General features: G+C 37.1%; 1 protein-coding gene across 8 annotated transcripts in view; it reads left to right on the top strand.

The window, feature by feature from the left end:
• Positions 1-16,337, top strand: part of AKAP7 (A-kinase anchoring protein 7) — a 166,593-nt gene that overhangs the window by 49,101 nt on the left and 101,155 nt on the right. For all 8 annotated transcript variants that reach the window (XM_023730192.1, XM_004368924.2, XM_023730169.1 and 5 more), the window contains 2 exons: positions 1,220-1,356; positions 7,160-7,320. In XM_023730192.1, coding sequence (XP_023585960.1) covers positions 1,220-1,356; positions 7,160-7,320 — 298 coding nt within the window. The remainder of the gene's footprint in view (positions 1-1,219; positions 1,357-7,159; positions 7,321-16,337) is intronic.

Genomic DNA, 16,337 nt, shown 5'->3' with positions numbered 1-16,337 from the left:
TCTGGATTCTCAATTCTGTTCCATTGGTCTATGTATCTGTTGTTGTACCAGTACCAGGCTGTTTTGACTACTGTGGTGGTATGATAAGTTCTAAAATCAGGTAGTGTGAGGCCTCGCACTTTGTTCTTCTTCTTGAGTAATGCTTTACTTATCCGGGGCCTCTTCCCTTTCCATGTGAAGTTGGTGATTTGTTTTTCCATCTCATTAAAAAAATGCTGTTGGAATTTGGATCAGGATTGCATTGTATCTGCAGATCGCTTTGGTTAGAATTGACATTTTCACAAGTGTTGAATCTTCCTATCCATGAGCAAGGTATGTTTTTCCACTTATGTAGATCTCTTGTTTTCTTGCGGTAGTATCTTGTAGTTTTCATTGTATATTCCTAAGTATTTTATCTTCTTGATGGTATGTACTTTCTTTAAGAAAGGATATGATTAGCTTACCAGGCATTGTAATTTTCATGGCCTGCTTTTGAGTACACCAACATTTAGAAGTGGATTAGACTTGAGATCCACCAGGGAGTGGAGGCAGGAGAATGCATCATTCTTCTTCCTGTTTCAGAGGAGTAGGTACCAGAGAGGAGAAGGCAGATGAGTGACCAGGTCTGGATACAAACTTCAACAGTTTTTCTAACATACATATATGGACTTCTTTGCAACTCTGTCACCATGGTTATTTTCCTTCTCATATGTCTAGAAAAATGACAGTAGTTATTCCTGTTGACATTTTTACTGTCCTAAAAAATATTAAAGGCCATGAGGAGTGGGTTCTTAGACACATTCACTTGGAGGCAAATAAATATTACTTCCAACAGAAATGGAATAGTATCTGATGGTTCGACCTTTCTGTGGCAAGAATAAAGCATTTTTAGGAAAGATCATAGTTATAGTGAACCATAGTGACTATTCCAAGAACAAGTTTCTGAAAAGATACGTGATTATTGAGAGTTTTTCCATCCAACCGATGACCCCATCTATAAAATGAGGGCATTGGGCTGTTACAATGGACAAGTATTGTATGACTTTTTTTAACTTATAGATCTATTGAGCCTTCCAAATCAATTATCCAGGGTATTGAGAAAAAGTAGACAAGTAGATAAGCATTTGTTTGGGAGCAGAGTCTTGACATTGTTCTAATCTTTGTTTTTGTTTTTGATTTACGTTTTGCCACGGAAATTTTTTCTTACCTAGTTTCTAATTTTGTGTGTGTGTATGAGTAGATTACAAAAGGAATTAAGATCCTGCAAAATGCAATAATACGACAAGATAAGCGACTGGCCGAAGCAATGGTCGGTGATGGTTCCTTTCATGTTACCCTGCTGGTGATGCAGTTGTTAAATGAAGATGAAGTAAACACGTGAGTAATATGTCTTTCTTGAATATTATTATCTAAATTATTATGTTAATATGAGTAAACATAGCAGAACCCAAAGAGGCACTGAAATTCTAAAGAAATATTCTTTATTTTAATTTATTCCAGTTAATAATCAGTGTACGCAATTAGCTGTGTAAATATTCTTCTTAATCTAGACCTTTTTACTAATGTTATTATTATCAAATGGTAGCCCTTGGTTATGCAGTTGTTTTGCTCATGCTAATTATGTAAGTATACATTACATAATTTAGGTTATGTAGTCTGACCAGGTGGGACCAATCCTTAGAGAAGGACATCAGGCTTGGTAGAGGGTCAGTGAAAGTGAGGAAGACCCTCAACAAGATGGATTGACACAGTAGCTGGAACAGTGGGTTCAAACGTAACAACAATTGTGAGGATGGCACAGGACTGGGCAGTGTTTCATTCTGTTATACATAAGGTCACTATGAGTTGGACCTTATGTATAACAGCAACAACGACAGTCTGACCGTTTAGGTTAGGCTTCTATGTAAAGATTCTGAAAGCAAGGCACAACTCAACTACCTCTAATTAACTGATATTATTACCTGTTAGAGCTGCCATTCCACTAGGCCAGTGGACAACTACAGTTTTACCTCAGTCATTCTTAAGAGTCCCTGTATCCCCTCATCCAAGAATCATTCCATAAAGGTTGAGTATAAGACATTGATTGCTGCTTTCCAATCTGGAGTGCAGAAACCTTGCTTTTCCTCCAATTCTTTGGGTCACTCTATCTGTACTTATGATTCCACCTTTCCCTGGTACTTCTTTTGTAGCCCTCTTGATTTTTCCAGAAAGCCGAAGCTCTGGAACACCAAAGCCAGAATGAATTGAATATTTCTTTTATTTTCTACCCTCACATATATATCTTCTGTGGGAGTGAAGAACAAGGCTTGAATTGAGAAGGGGGTGAGCAAAAGAAAATAAAAGGGAGAAAAGGAAATAAGTTACTCAAAATTACCAGTTACATTTATGATTATTTTCTTATATGGTAAAACCTCATGTTTTTAGATACCAGTGTTCTGATCTCTCTCAACCTGATCTGCCCAAGAGCAGCCCTGGGCACCCTGCAAGGGCAGAGAGGGCTAGAAGATTGTACTTAACTTAATTTGTCTGATCACTTTGCCAGTGTGGGGGGTGGGGATGAATGCTTTTGTGCTCTTAAAAAAAGAGAAGCCAAGGAAGATGTGAACCAGGAAGGTGAAAGGCTGAGAAAAAAGAGTAGTGGCTAGTGTGTGTTAAAGTGGAGCAGCAGGAGTAAATACTGAGCTTGTGTAGAGGGTGGTAGGTAGGAGACACTGAAGCAGCAACAAATCCAAAAGATCTTCGGTGTGGTCAGTGGAAGTGCAGACAGCTCTGAGGAGGGGTGTGGCCGTGAGGATGTTGTCCCATCTGAACTGTGGGCAGAGAGAGCAAAGGCAGAGGAAAAGGCATGAAGCCAGACACAGCTTGCTGGTTCCTTTTTTGGGATTAAACACTCTGTAACCCTCCTTGCCTCCATCGTTGGAGCAGAGAACTAGGAATGATAGAAACACTGATCAGCTTGGGCTTCTCAGGTTGTAGCTGGGAAAATTGCAAGCTCTTTAGAAAAGTTCCTGTTAAACTAATACTGGAAAGATGTGGTATTAACTAGGTTGAGGAAGATTCCTAGCAGATGGGCCTGAGGTAATTCCTTATTCCCCACTGTCTGTTCAAGACATACAGATGGATTCAGAAGTTTCCTGTGCACGGGTGGGAGAACTTGGAAGTTCAGAGAGAAACAGTGGATCTGAAGAAGCTGGGTGACGGCCAAGGCCAGTGCTGAGTATCTTATTTCTTGATCAGAGACCCAGGCAGGGATTTTATGCTTCCGCAGTAGGTGCCAGTATGCAGAGAGAAAGGCATGCTGTCAGTGGGGACCAATGTAGGACACCCAGGGATATAACAATACCACCCTCCCCCTCCCAAGATCTCTGAGAAGATCAAAGACCAAAGATCTTCCTTAATCCTATTACAAGGGTATTCAGGCTTTCTTGGGAAGGAGGTGGGAGAGGGCATGGTGACCCCCTGCCAAGGGAAAAGCAGTTCTGAAAGGAAGTCTGAATTAAATGAATAATTGTACCCCCAAGAGGCCTTTTTAAACCAGAGAAGACTGAGTTACTGTTGACAGAGAGACTGAGAGAGAGAGAAGCAGGGGAGATTGGCCTGCTGGAAGTATAAATGACCCTCTGTATCTCAATAGCCTCTACTGATGAACACATAATTAACTATAAATACTGTTAACAGTGGGCTTGAGGTGAGGGGGGCAGCTACGTTCAAGATATATTGAGACGTTTACAGCTTTCAGTGTGGGTGGAGCTGCCCCTTGTAGGAGACCTTTGGAAATATTTGGGGGACATTTTTGGTTGCCTCAATTACTGAGGATTGCTATAGGCATTTTATGGGCAGGAATCAGGGCTCCTAAACCACCTACAGTACATGAGGGAATTCTGAACTAGGAAGAGTTATCTAGCCCTAAATCCCAATATTACCTGTTAAAAAATAACCATACAGAGCACAGTAACATTCTGAGTCATTCAGTCATATGTTTCACCATGTCTCTTTGCAAATGGCACAGTGGTTAAACATTTGGCTGCCAACCAAAAGGTCAGCAGTTCCAATTTACCAGCCACTCCTTGGAAACCGTATGGAGCAGTTTTACTTTGTCCTATACAGTGGGTATGAGTTGGAATCGACTTGATGGCAATGGTTTTTTAATTTTGTTATTTGCAGATACACTTCACGTTTGTGTAAGAAACTAAATGCTTATTAGTAAGTCTACTTTATATTTGAAGAGTTAAAATAGCGTCTTTATACTACTTTATGATACTGGGAGTAGTGTCTGATGGCTGGATATTTACAGCTTAGTAATTACTCTTGACTGAGTTATAATGAAAAATCTAAATAACTAAAAATCTAAGAAATAACTAAAGTTTGCTATCAGACAAGATCGTATTGCAGTTCAACCAACATTAATTATCAACTATGTACAAGACATTGAGCTAGGTGCTTTGGGGAAAATAAAGATGAATTTAGAATGGATCTTGTGCTCATGGATTATACAGTTTAGTTGAATAGATACTATATGAATTTAAATAACTAGGTATAAAATGGTAATGGAATTTAAAAGAAGAGAAGATTTACTTCTAGTTTGGGCAAATCAGGAAAGTATGGCAGAGTGTCAGCTTCTTACAGACAGTGATGGTAAGATTCAAGGTGTGCTTTCACTTTGGGCAACTGTATAGTGAGAGAGAACGTGATTGGCTTTTCTGCTAAGAAATTGTTTATATGAAGGATTTTTTTTTAAATCTCTTAAGATTTTTATCTTTCATCCTGTACTATATAATATGCTACCCATCTAGATTGTCTGTTTCTTGGCTGATATTTATTCTTTCTTTTCAAAGCCTATTGTGATCGTATTTTAGGTGTTTAATAAGGGATTGATCAGTGGATTGGAAATGGAGTGTGCAGAGATGTTTTTTATAACCATGAATTTCGTCAGATAGACACCACCTAAGATCCTTTGTGTCCTCACAGTGTGTGAGAAAGGAGTAGAATTGTATTAAGCCAAACCAAGCTGCTGATTTGAAAAGATATCTGTGCTGTCTTAATTTTAAATACAACCTTTAGGTCTGCACTCCAGTTTCAGAATTCTGTTTTCTATGTGCATATACTTTCTACTCATTTTACCGTAAAGAAAAAGTCTTTCCATAAACCCTTAACACATTCTATTTAAAAAATTTGACGGTTAGTGGGACTTAATGATTCCTTTTAACTCTGTGATTCAATGATATCTAATTAGGACAAATTTATTGATTTATAGTACTGGAGAAATTAAAAACTGGGCTGAGTGTAGACCATCTATATATTTCACTCTCTGTGAAAAGCCCTAGTCCTTAGCTTTAGCATACAGTTTCATTTAAAGCATGTATCTTGAATTCCCACAACTTACCACAGATGTACCAAAAGTGTTTGTTCTGTTATTGCCTGCATTCACAACACAGAATGAAGGACAATATTATAGAAGTATGTACACTAGGTCCTTTTGAATGAACATAAATAACAGGAAAGATCAGGATGTGGATATGGAGGTACAATGAGAAGTGTTGACATTTCCAAAGCGAAAACCCCTAGTCCTTAGCTTTAGCATACAATTTCATTTAAAGCAAGTATCTTGAATTCCCACAACTTATCATAGATGTACCAAAAGTGTTTGTTCTGTTATCACCTGCATTCACAACACAGAGTGAAGGACAATATTATAGAAGTATATACACTATGTCTTTTTGAGTGAACATAAATAACAGGAAAGATCAGGATGTGGATATGGAGGTACAATGAAAAGTGTTGACATTTCCAAAGCTATCGTTAAGTATTGCACATTATGTTATTACAGAGTAATAAGACTGAGTATGGAGGCCAGGGATGAAAATCAGTTAAAAACTATATATGCTGTTGTCCTGAGATAATCTTTAAACCTTAAACCAAAAGTATTGCCTGAAGTCTTCTTAAAATCAAACAATAGTTTAGCTTAACTAGTAAAGATTGTCTGCCTTGAGCATTGGGCTCTTTTAAGATCTATCTATATGAGATCAAATTGACAACAGCAACTCAGAAGATTAGGTAGGAACCTTAGGGGACAGTGAGTTTATGTTAATGGAGGAGGAAGAATTTGGAAAAGGAGAGTGAGAATGGTTGGACAACTTGAAGAATATAATTAATGTTACTGAATTGTACATGTAGAAATTATTGAATTGGTCTGTGTTGTGCTGTGTATATTCTCAACAACAACAAAAATAAAATTATATTAAAAAACTATGTATGTTGACTAGAAATGTAAAAGATCTAGAAAAATACCTCCCCTCCATTTGACACGTAACTACTAGTGAACAAATCATTGATCAAAATAATTGTGGTTCACCTCTAAGTACTCTAAAGAGTGTGCCTGTTTCTTTTGTGAGTAATTGCTGCCCTCTAGTGGTATATATTTTTCATAATAAAGTATCTGTACCAGAAGTCTCTTCAGGATGGAAGTAGTTGATCTGAATTTTCAAAATATTCCAAACCTGATAATGTCTAATTCATTAATATAGTAGACACTTGTTTTTATGAAGAAAAATAAATTATTTGAAACATAGAGTGGCTCTGTAATCACATAGCCTAAACAGGTGTAACAAACTTATTTTACTTTACATAGCTGCAGTTGGGGAATATAATTTAGTTTTTTTCTATTTGAATACAAGTACAGTACATTATTTTATTATACTATTATAAGAGATAATGTATATTAAGTTTTAGTAGGGTGCCTTGCAAATAGTAAATACTATGTAAGTATAAGTTCTTTTAACAAGACTTTAGAATTTTCTGCATAATCTAAGTTCTCGTAGGTACTGGGTTTTCTTGGGATGTGTTATTAGTGATTTTTTTGAATGGTCCATGCAGTATTTTCTTGGTTAAAAATTTCTTAGCCAATTATGAAATAGTATCTACTTTCATGTCTTTAGTAGCAGTTATAATTAGGTAAAGACTTAATTCACTTCCTCCATAGTTTTTATTTAAAAATTAATAATAGTTTTAGTCTTATAGGTTAGTTTTAGAAGGTATTCTGAGCTTTAAAATAATTAGTACAAATGGTAGCAAAAATGTTAAAATTAATTTACATTTCTAAAACTGGTTACTTTGTTCCTTGTTTGATTTTGTGTATTTTATTGCTTAATATATTATTGAAAAATATATTATCTCCTACCAGGGGTATTGATGCGCTTTTGGAATTAAAACCATTCATAGAAGAAATCCTTCAAGGAAAACATTTGACTTTGCCTTTTCAAGGTGTTGACAATTTTAGAAATCAGGTTGGATTTGTAAAGTTGGCAGAAGGAGATCACATAAACCCACTTTTGGAGATAGCAGGTAAAACAAACAGCATCATACTCATGTCAAACCTCATCTGTTTAAGAAGCAAATGTTTAAAAATTTTTTGTAATAGAAGTTTGATGTCCCTTAATTTTTGGGAGCTGGTAGAATCTCATTGTATAAGTGAGCTGCTTTGGTATTTGCTGGTGTAAGTGAATTAGCCAAATAAAGGGCCTGAAAAGTTATCTTGATTCTTCGACCTAAGGGTTATGTTGATTCTAGGGCTGTCTGGAAGGCAATGGACTGTATGCAGGTATGTGTTAAGCTGATCCCAATCCTAAGTCTGAAGGACCCCGGTGGTCATCATGACATTTGACACATAGTTGGCACTTAATAAGTATTGAATGAATGAGTAAGAATCACTAGTTGCCTATTCAGGTTATAAGGAATTGTTAAACCTATTCTAGAGAGTCAGTAGATCAAATTGAATTCCAGTTCACTATTGATGTTATTGGCAAAACAGCCACATTCTACGGTTCTTACAAATTTATTTTCTCTGTGTTTATTTCTTCTATATCATGTTGGGCCCAAGGAGTTATACTTTAGTAGGAAAGAGTCGTTCTTTTAACATGCATTTAGCCAGTGTCAAGTAGGTGTTTGGGATGGAAAACTGAAAACAAACAAGAACGACAACAACAAAAGACTTCCTTGTCCTCTAAGGAGTTCACAGTCTTATGCAGGAACACAAAGGCAAACAATTACAATGCAACATAATCATTTCTGTAACTGGGAGCAGGTATAGGATATAAGGGCACTTAGGAGAAGGAACCTGGAGTGGGAAAGATTTCATAGAAGTAGCATTTGAGCTGAGGCCTATAGGATAAGTGAAGTTTTTTCTATTAGGCAAATTGGAGGAGGACATTCCAGGCAGAGGAAACAACATGTGCAAAGAAATCAAGGCAGGAGAAATTATAGCATATTTAAATAGTTGAGTTTTACTGGAATATGAGTTGAAAATGTAGGAGTATCATTAAAATGAGGATCATATGCTGAAAAAGAAGGAGCCCTGGTGGGATGGTTGTTAAGCGTTCGGCTCCTAACCGAAAAGTCAGCATTTCAAACCCACTAGCTGCTCTGTAGGAGAAAGGTGTGGCAGTCTACTTCCATAAAGATTACAGCCTTGGCAACCCTATGGGGCAGTTCTGCCCTGTCCTGTAGGGTTGTTACGAGTTGGAACAGACTTGATGGCAACGAGTATGCTGAAAGGGTGCAGTGGAAATGAAATAAGGGCTTGAGGAAAGTGGTGAAAGTTTGAAATAGCAACTGAGGGAAATGGAAGGGAAAACTCTGATAAGGAACATGTAATGTGGCAGCTGATTTTTACCATGAGTCAGGGGTAACAATGAGGTAGCAGAGTAATGCGAAGATGCATTTGGGATTGGATTCCAATGAATTTTAATGCAACTAATTTGTGACATTCTTAAGTATTATCCAGAGATCTAGATGTGGGAGTGGAGATGGGAAACTGAATTAATCTGTGCTTAAGTCCTTATGTAGTAGATGTGGTAAAAGGGCATAGGAACAAGAGCACTGACAAGAGAGTCATTGCATGGTCCATGTGATGCATTGTCAGGTGTACATCAGAGAGGGCAATAATGTTTTGAGGTGGCCAATACTTGACAAGAAGAATGAGGGTTAAAGGGTAGTAGAAGTAAGGGAGTTAGAGAGTTAGAAGAATTATAAGTTATGATCAAAGAGTGCTGTATTGGATTTTAAGAATTTAGGAGGAAGTTTCTAGATAATATGGCAGAGAGAGCATGAGAGAACCTCCACCATTGACTTCACAAGGAAAAACAAATGATAGATGTTGTTAGGTGCCGTCAAGTCAGTTCCAACTCATAACGACCCTATAGGACAGAGTAGAACTGCCCCGTAGGGTTTCCAAGGAGTGGCTGGTAGATTTGAACTGCCAACCTTTTGTTTAGCAGCTGAGCTCTTAACCACTACGCCATAGATAGAACTTTCAAAAAAAGACAGAAAAATTATTTAAACTAATTATACATTTCAGCAAGGTTGCTAGATACAAGATTAATACAAAAACTATAATAATTAAGATGTGTAATTTTCTAAGATGTCATTTATAATAGCAATGAAAATGAAGAATATGTAGGAATAAATCTACTAAAGGATATGCAAGATGTTTATGGAGAAAATATTTTGGGTATTACCATACCTTTATTAGTTGTGTTTATTATAATACCTTTCTCTGTTTCTTTCATATTTGTTGCAATAGCATCTCATGGAGAAATACATCCCTAGAATAAGCCAGATCATCAGAAAAATGCAAACATGTTTAGACAAAATTGTGCTAGTCTCTGTAGGATTGATTTTATGGATTTTGCTTTTATTGTCATTCTTTTTGGCTTATATTGAGGATTTTATAAGAAAGCATTTGATGGAAATTGTTAATGTTTAAGTATTTTTTCTAAATGTTTATCATGTTATGTTAAATAATGTAAGAGCCATTTGGAAAATTTTATTTTTTACCTCAATGTCAGGACTATTTCTGTTGAGCAAATAGTTGTTCTTAACTTATGAATGTTGAATATTTATCTTGTGTTTTTGGGTTAGAATCAGTTGCCTGAAAGCCTAGAACCTAGTTTATCGCTTGCCCCAAATTAGAATACAGGACATAATGTCATTCTTTTTGTACACTTACCTCATTCCTACCTTGATCTTATCTTTTCAGTTTCTCTTTGTCTCATTTTCCTTATTTTAAATGTATTTGTCTTTTCACTGTATACACTTCTTTGGAGTCACCTTAATCTTTATTTTTGGGGAGGGGCAGAGCAAAACAGGTGTAAACAAACATGGGAACATAAACAGTGTTTTCAAGTCAAGTAAGATTTAACGTCAAGGAGAAGTCCCTTCTAACAGTTTCAATGGCAAATCATTAGGGAATTGATGCCTACAGTTAACAAACTCAGTCTGTTCTTCTTGATTATTCTGGAGAAAAGGCTGGACTCAGGTCTTTTCTTTTGTAGTATAAATATCTCTGAGCTCAAGAAACATTTCTAATAAGTCATTTATTCATTGTTCTTTTAAGTAATTCAGTGGTTGCTTGCAACATTGAGAATTCCGTCCATTCTTTGCAAATATCCTCACAAAGGCAGTTTCCAATATTGATGAAAGATCCATTGTGTGCTGAGAAATGTGGACTCTCCCCAGCTTTAATATGAATATGAACTCAAGGATGCTGGTTTGTCATTTTAGCAAAAGCCACATCCCCTGTAATTCTTTTCTTGATGCCAGAGGTATTAGGTACTGTCGCTTAAAAAATGTCTACTTTTCCAAAAATTATAACAAAACATTAAAAAAAGGGAAAATAGAGGGAGAATAGCACTCTGTCTCCCTGTGTAATCACTGTTTGTTGTACTTCTAATCTTTAATGGGCATATAGTACGTTGCTTTTGATTATAATTTCTATGCACTTCTATAAGAAACTTAAATATTTGAATATGTATATAGAAAAATTTATTCAATCAAGCAGCATATATTTATTAATTATTGAGGACTTATTTTGTGTCTCGGGAGAAAGATGTGGCAGTCTACTTCCATAAAGATTACAGCCTTGGAAACCCTATGGGGCGGTTCTGCTCTGTGCCATAGGGTTGCTACGAGTCAGAATCAACTCAATGGCATGGGTACTGTGTGTCAGGCATTTAAGTTTAGTTGAAGCCTCCATTCATATGGTGTTCAGATATTCAGAATGTTCAATACATACACTTTTTGTCAATATTTTACATTTTTGAGCACACAAATTTAAAAGAATGCCACAGAATTAATACCGCTTTATTCCAACAGTATCCATAAAACTGTTTAGTATTTGTTTTTGTGTCATATTTTAGAAACCGTTTTTCCAAATCATATATTCTAACTTTAAGAATAATATTCCATTAACTGAGACACTGCATCTCTTAACACTTTACAATAAACTGTGTATGTATATGCCTACACAGGAATATTAAAAGCTGATTCCTTCAAAATAAGGGAGGCAGGTCTAGTCTGACTTAATGGAAAGCAAGAGAATTTGTAAGGAAAATAACTATAATGATTTGTAAAGTATTTGTAAAGAAGTTAAGTTTAATTGCAGTGTATGAACTTGAAAAATAGTTGAAAATAATTCTGATTCATCTATTTTTTCATGGAATTTTAGATTTGCAAGTTAAACGAAATAAATTCCTAGAATATTACGTAGTTTTTATGAAAAGAGGACTGATTTTTAGACACACATCTGTCAGTTTGTCTTATTGTGGTGGCTTGTATGTTGCTGGAAGCTAGGCCACTGGTATTTCAAATACCAGCAGGGTCACCCATGGTGGACAGATTTCAGCGGAGCTTCCAGACTAAGACAGACGAGGAGGAAGGACCTGGCGGTCTACTTCTGAAAAAAATTGACAGGTGAAAACGTTATGAATAGCAGCAGAGCAGTGGCTGGTATGGTGCTGGAAGATGAGCCCCTCAGGTTGGAAAGCACTCAAAATATGACTGGGGAAGAGCTTCCTGCCTCTTCAAAGTAGAGTGGACCTTAATAACGTGCACGGAGTAAAGCTTTTGGGACTTTCATGTGTTAATGTAGCATGACTCAAAATGAGAAGAAACAGCTGCAAACATCCATTAATAATTGGATGAATCTAGGAAAATTGGAAGTCATCAAAAATGAAATGGAACACATAAAGATCAATATCCTTGGCATTAATGAGCTGAAATGGACTGATATTGGCCATTTTGAATCAGATAGTCATATGTTCTACTATGCTGGAATTGACCGATTGAAGGGGAATGACGTCACATTCATTTTCAAAAAGAGCATTTCCAGATCTGTTATGAAGTACAGCACTGTCAGTGATAGGATACTATCCATACACCTATGAAGAAGACAGGTTAATATGACTATTATTCAGATTTACCCCCCAACCACCACTAATACCAAAGAAGAGGAAATTGAAGATTTTTACCAACTTCTGCAGTCTGAAATAGATCAGACATGCAGTCAAGATGCATTTGTAATTACTGGTGATTGGAATACAAAAATTGGGAAAAAGAAAAAGATCTGTATTTGGAAATATGGCCTTGGTGATAGAAATGACACAGGAGATCACGTGATAGAATTTTGCAGGACCAACGACTTCTTCATTGCAGATACCTTTTTTCAACAACATAAACGTTGACTATAAATGTAGACCTCACTGGATGAAAAACACAGGAATCAAATCGACTAAATCTGTGGGAAGAGACAGTGGAAAAGCTCAATATCATCAGTCAGAAAAAGGTCAGGGGCCAACTACGGAACAGACCATCAATTGTTAACATACAAATTCAGGTTGAAGGTGAAGAAAAAGAAGTCCATGAGAGACTAAGTACGACCTTGACTATATCCCACCTGAGTTTAGAAACCATCTCAAGAATAGATTTTGACACATTGAACACTAATGACTGAAAACAGACGAGTTGTGGAGTGACATCAAGGATATCATGGATGAAGAAAGCAAAAAAGGTCGTTAAAAAGACAGGAGAGAAAGAAAAGACCAAAATGGATGTCAGAAGAGACTCTGAAACTTGCTCTTGAATGTAGAGTAGCTAAAGCAAATGGAAGAAATGATGAAGTAAAAGAGTTGAACAGAAGATTTGAAAGGGCAGTTTTAAAAGACAAAGTATTATAATGACATGTGCAAAGACCTGGAGTTAGAAAACCAAAAGGGAAGAATACACTTGGCATTTCTCAAGCTGAAAGAACTGAAGAAAAAATTCAAGCCTCGAGTTGCACTATTGAAGGTATCTATGGGCAAAATTTTGAATAATGCAGGAAGCATCAAAAGAAGATGGAAAGACTACACAGTCACTGTACCAAAAATAATTGGTCAATGTTCAACCATTTCGGGAGGTAGTGTGTGATCAAGAACTGATGGTACTGAAAGAAGAAGTCCAAGCTGCACTGAAGACGTTGGCAAAAACCAGTCTTCAGGAACTGATGGAATACAATTGAGGTATTTCAACAAATGTATGCAGTACTGGAGGTGCTCACTCGTCTATGCCAAGAAATTTGGAAGTCTGACTGAAAGAGATCCATATTTGTGCCCATTCCAAAGAAAAGTGATCCAACTGAATATGGAAATTATCATACAATATCATTAATATCACACTCAAGTAAAATTTTGCTGAAGATAGTTAAAAAATGGTTACCGCAGTGCATAAATAGGGAACTGCTAGAAATTCAAGTCGAATTCAGAGGAGGACGTGGAACAAGGGATGTCGTTGCTGATGACAGATGGATTTTGGCTGAAAGCAGAGAATACCAGAAAGATGTTTACCCGTGTTTTATTGACTGTGCAAAGGCATTCGACTATACGGATCATAACAAATTATAGATATCATTGTGAAGAATGGGAATTCCAGAACGCTCAATTGTGCTTATGCGAAACCTGCGCATAGACCAAGAGGCAGTCATTCGAACAGAACAAGAGGATACTACGTGGTGTAAAATCAGGAAGGGTGTGTGTCAGGGTTGTGTCCTTTCACCATACTTATTCAATCTGTATGCTGAGCAAATAATCCAAGAAGCTGGACTATATGGACAAGAATGGGGTATCAGGATTGGAGGGAGACGCAACAAAGCCTGCAATATGCAGATGACAAAACCACAAGGACTTGAAGCACTTACTGATGAAGACGAAAGACTACAGCCTTCAGCATGGGTTATACCTCAACATAAAGAAAACAAAAATCTTCACAACTGGACCAATAAACAACACCTTGATAAACGGAGAAAAGATTGAAGTTGTCAAGGATTTCATCTTACTCGGATCCACAGTCAACACCCATGGAAGCAGCAGTCAAGAAATCAAGACACATTGCACGGCAAAATCTGCTACAAAAGACCTCTTATAAAGTGTTAAAAACCAGAAATGTCACTTTGAGGACTAAGGTGTGCCTAAATCCAAGCTGTGGTGTTTTAAATTGCCTCATATGCATGTGAAACCTTGACAGTGAAAAAGAAAGACCAAAGAAGAATTGATGCGTTTGAATTATGGTGTTGGTGAAGAATACTGAATACACCATTGACTGCCAGTAGAAGGAACAAATCTATCTTGGAAGAAGTACAGCCTGAGTGCTTCTTGGAAGTTAAGATGGGGAGACTTCGTCTCAGGTTCTTCGGATATGTTATCAGGAAGAACCAGTCCCTGGAAAAGAACATCATGCTTGGTAAGGTAGAGGGTCAGTGAAAAGGATGAAGCCCCTCAACGAGATGGATTGCCACAGTGACTGCAACAATGGGCTCAAACATAGTAACAACTGTGAAGATGGTGCAGGACCAGACAATGTTTCATCCTCTTGTACATGGGGTCCCTGTGAGTGAGAACCGACTCGAGGGCACCTTACAAGAGCAACAACAACCACAGCAACAGTATTTGAACTCAGTGCTGAACACTTTTAGGATAAAGAGTAATTTAGAATTTTTATTGTGTAGAAGTGAAGAGAAGTATTATATATTTTGAACTAGTAGAATCTGAATTGGTGAGCTTTTACTAATAATACCTGAATTATATATCCAGATATAATGTTGTTGACTGTTATTTTTTATACGTGCTGGTGGGACTGAAGAGACCAAACCCATCTTCCCACACTGTGTACATGTGGGTGTATGGCAGGAGCTGCTTGAGGGGGTAGATAAGCTGAAAGGCAACAAAGGCTCTTTGTTGCAGCTTCCTACCTTAACATTGAGAGATTCCATTTTTCCAGAATAAAGTGGTCCCATTTTTCCTTCTCATTTCCTAGCATTACGTAATAGCTCATAGAGCTAAGAAGATATTGACAATCATGCATTTACATGGCATTCCCTCACATTTTACAATGATGAAATTATACTGAAAAGTTCTTTGCATAGAAATGAATATGTGATTTCATTCATTTTTTTCTCTAAATGTAATTTTGTTAGGAAGGTTATTAAATTGAGAGATTGCGAAAATTTAGCCTGCTGGAATTACAATAGTCCTTGCAAATCTCTTTTTTAAACGAGAAATGTGCTGTTGGTTAGCATGATAAAAGATTGCAAGTACATTTATCTCATAGAAGGAAAAATGAACATTTTTTGGATGTTCATTTGAACATTACATTTTCTTTTGATTGGCATCCCTCCCTCCAAATTGAGAGAATACATGCTTTGTTTTCTGCTCCTCATGCAGAATCTGTTTAGTTGCTGGTATCTTTGAACCCCTCTAGACTGTTAGACTACCACATGAAGTCTTGGACTTCTAACCTCCACAAACTGGAAGGCTTCCTAAAAACCTGCCAACCATTGCCTTTCATGGCCTGGGCTAGTCCCTCTTCAGAGACCTCAGAACTACTTAATATTACTTCACTTAAAACTAAGCAAATACCAGCTTCTCTTCCCAAGGAGATTGTCTGCTTGTTCTTCTGTTTGACCTGGTTGACAAACACCAATGGTAGATCAATCCAATCGTTTGCTTTTTAGCTCCGGTTACACTGGCTCCTCTCAGGTGCTGAACTCAACAAGCTCTTTCCTGCCATAGAACTTTTACAAATGGCTGAAAAGTCACTTGACTTGGACCTTTTCATCCTTCATCTCTCAAATATTACCACCTCAGAGAGTCTACTATAAGTAGCCAAACCAAACCCACTGTCTTCGTGTAGTCGATTCTGACTCATAGCAACACCTTAGGGTTTCCTAGGCTGTAAATCTCTATGGAAGCAGACTACCACATCTTTCTCTGAGGAGCCGCTAGTGGTTTCAAACTGCTGACCTTTTGGTTAGCAGTCGATGGCTTTAACCACTGCACCACCAGGGCTCCTCATTACAAGTAGAGTATCCTTATAATCTATCATTGTCCCAGTGTGTTTCCTTCATACCCCTTTTCACAAGTTGTAATTATATAATTATATACCTATATGTAATTATATATTTGTTTGACTCTCTCTCCTACTAGATGAACCTCCATGAAGGCAAAGACTGTGACTGTTTTGTTCATTATCGTATACCCAGCGCCTTCTATACT

The sequence above is a fragment of the Trichechus manatus genome, unplaced genomic scaffold (genome assembly GCF_000243295.1).
Source record: "Trichechus manatus latirostris isolate Lorelei unplaced genomic scaffold, TriManLat1.0 scaffold00002, whole genome shotgun sequence".
NCBI lineage: Eukaryota > Metazoa > Chordata > Mammalia > Sirenia > Trichechidae > Trichechus > Trichechus manatus.
The sequence above is the reverse complement of the archived record's forward strand: the minus strand, read 5'-3'. Positions and strand labels throughout refer to the sequence as shown.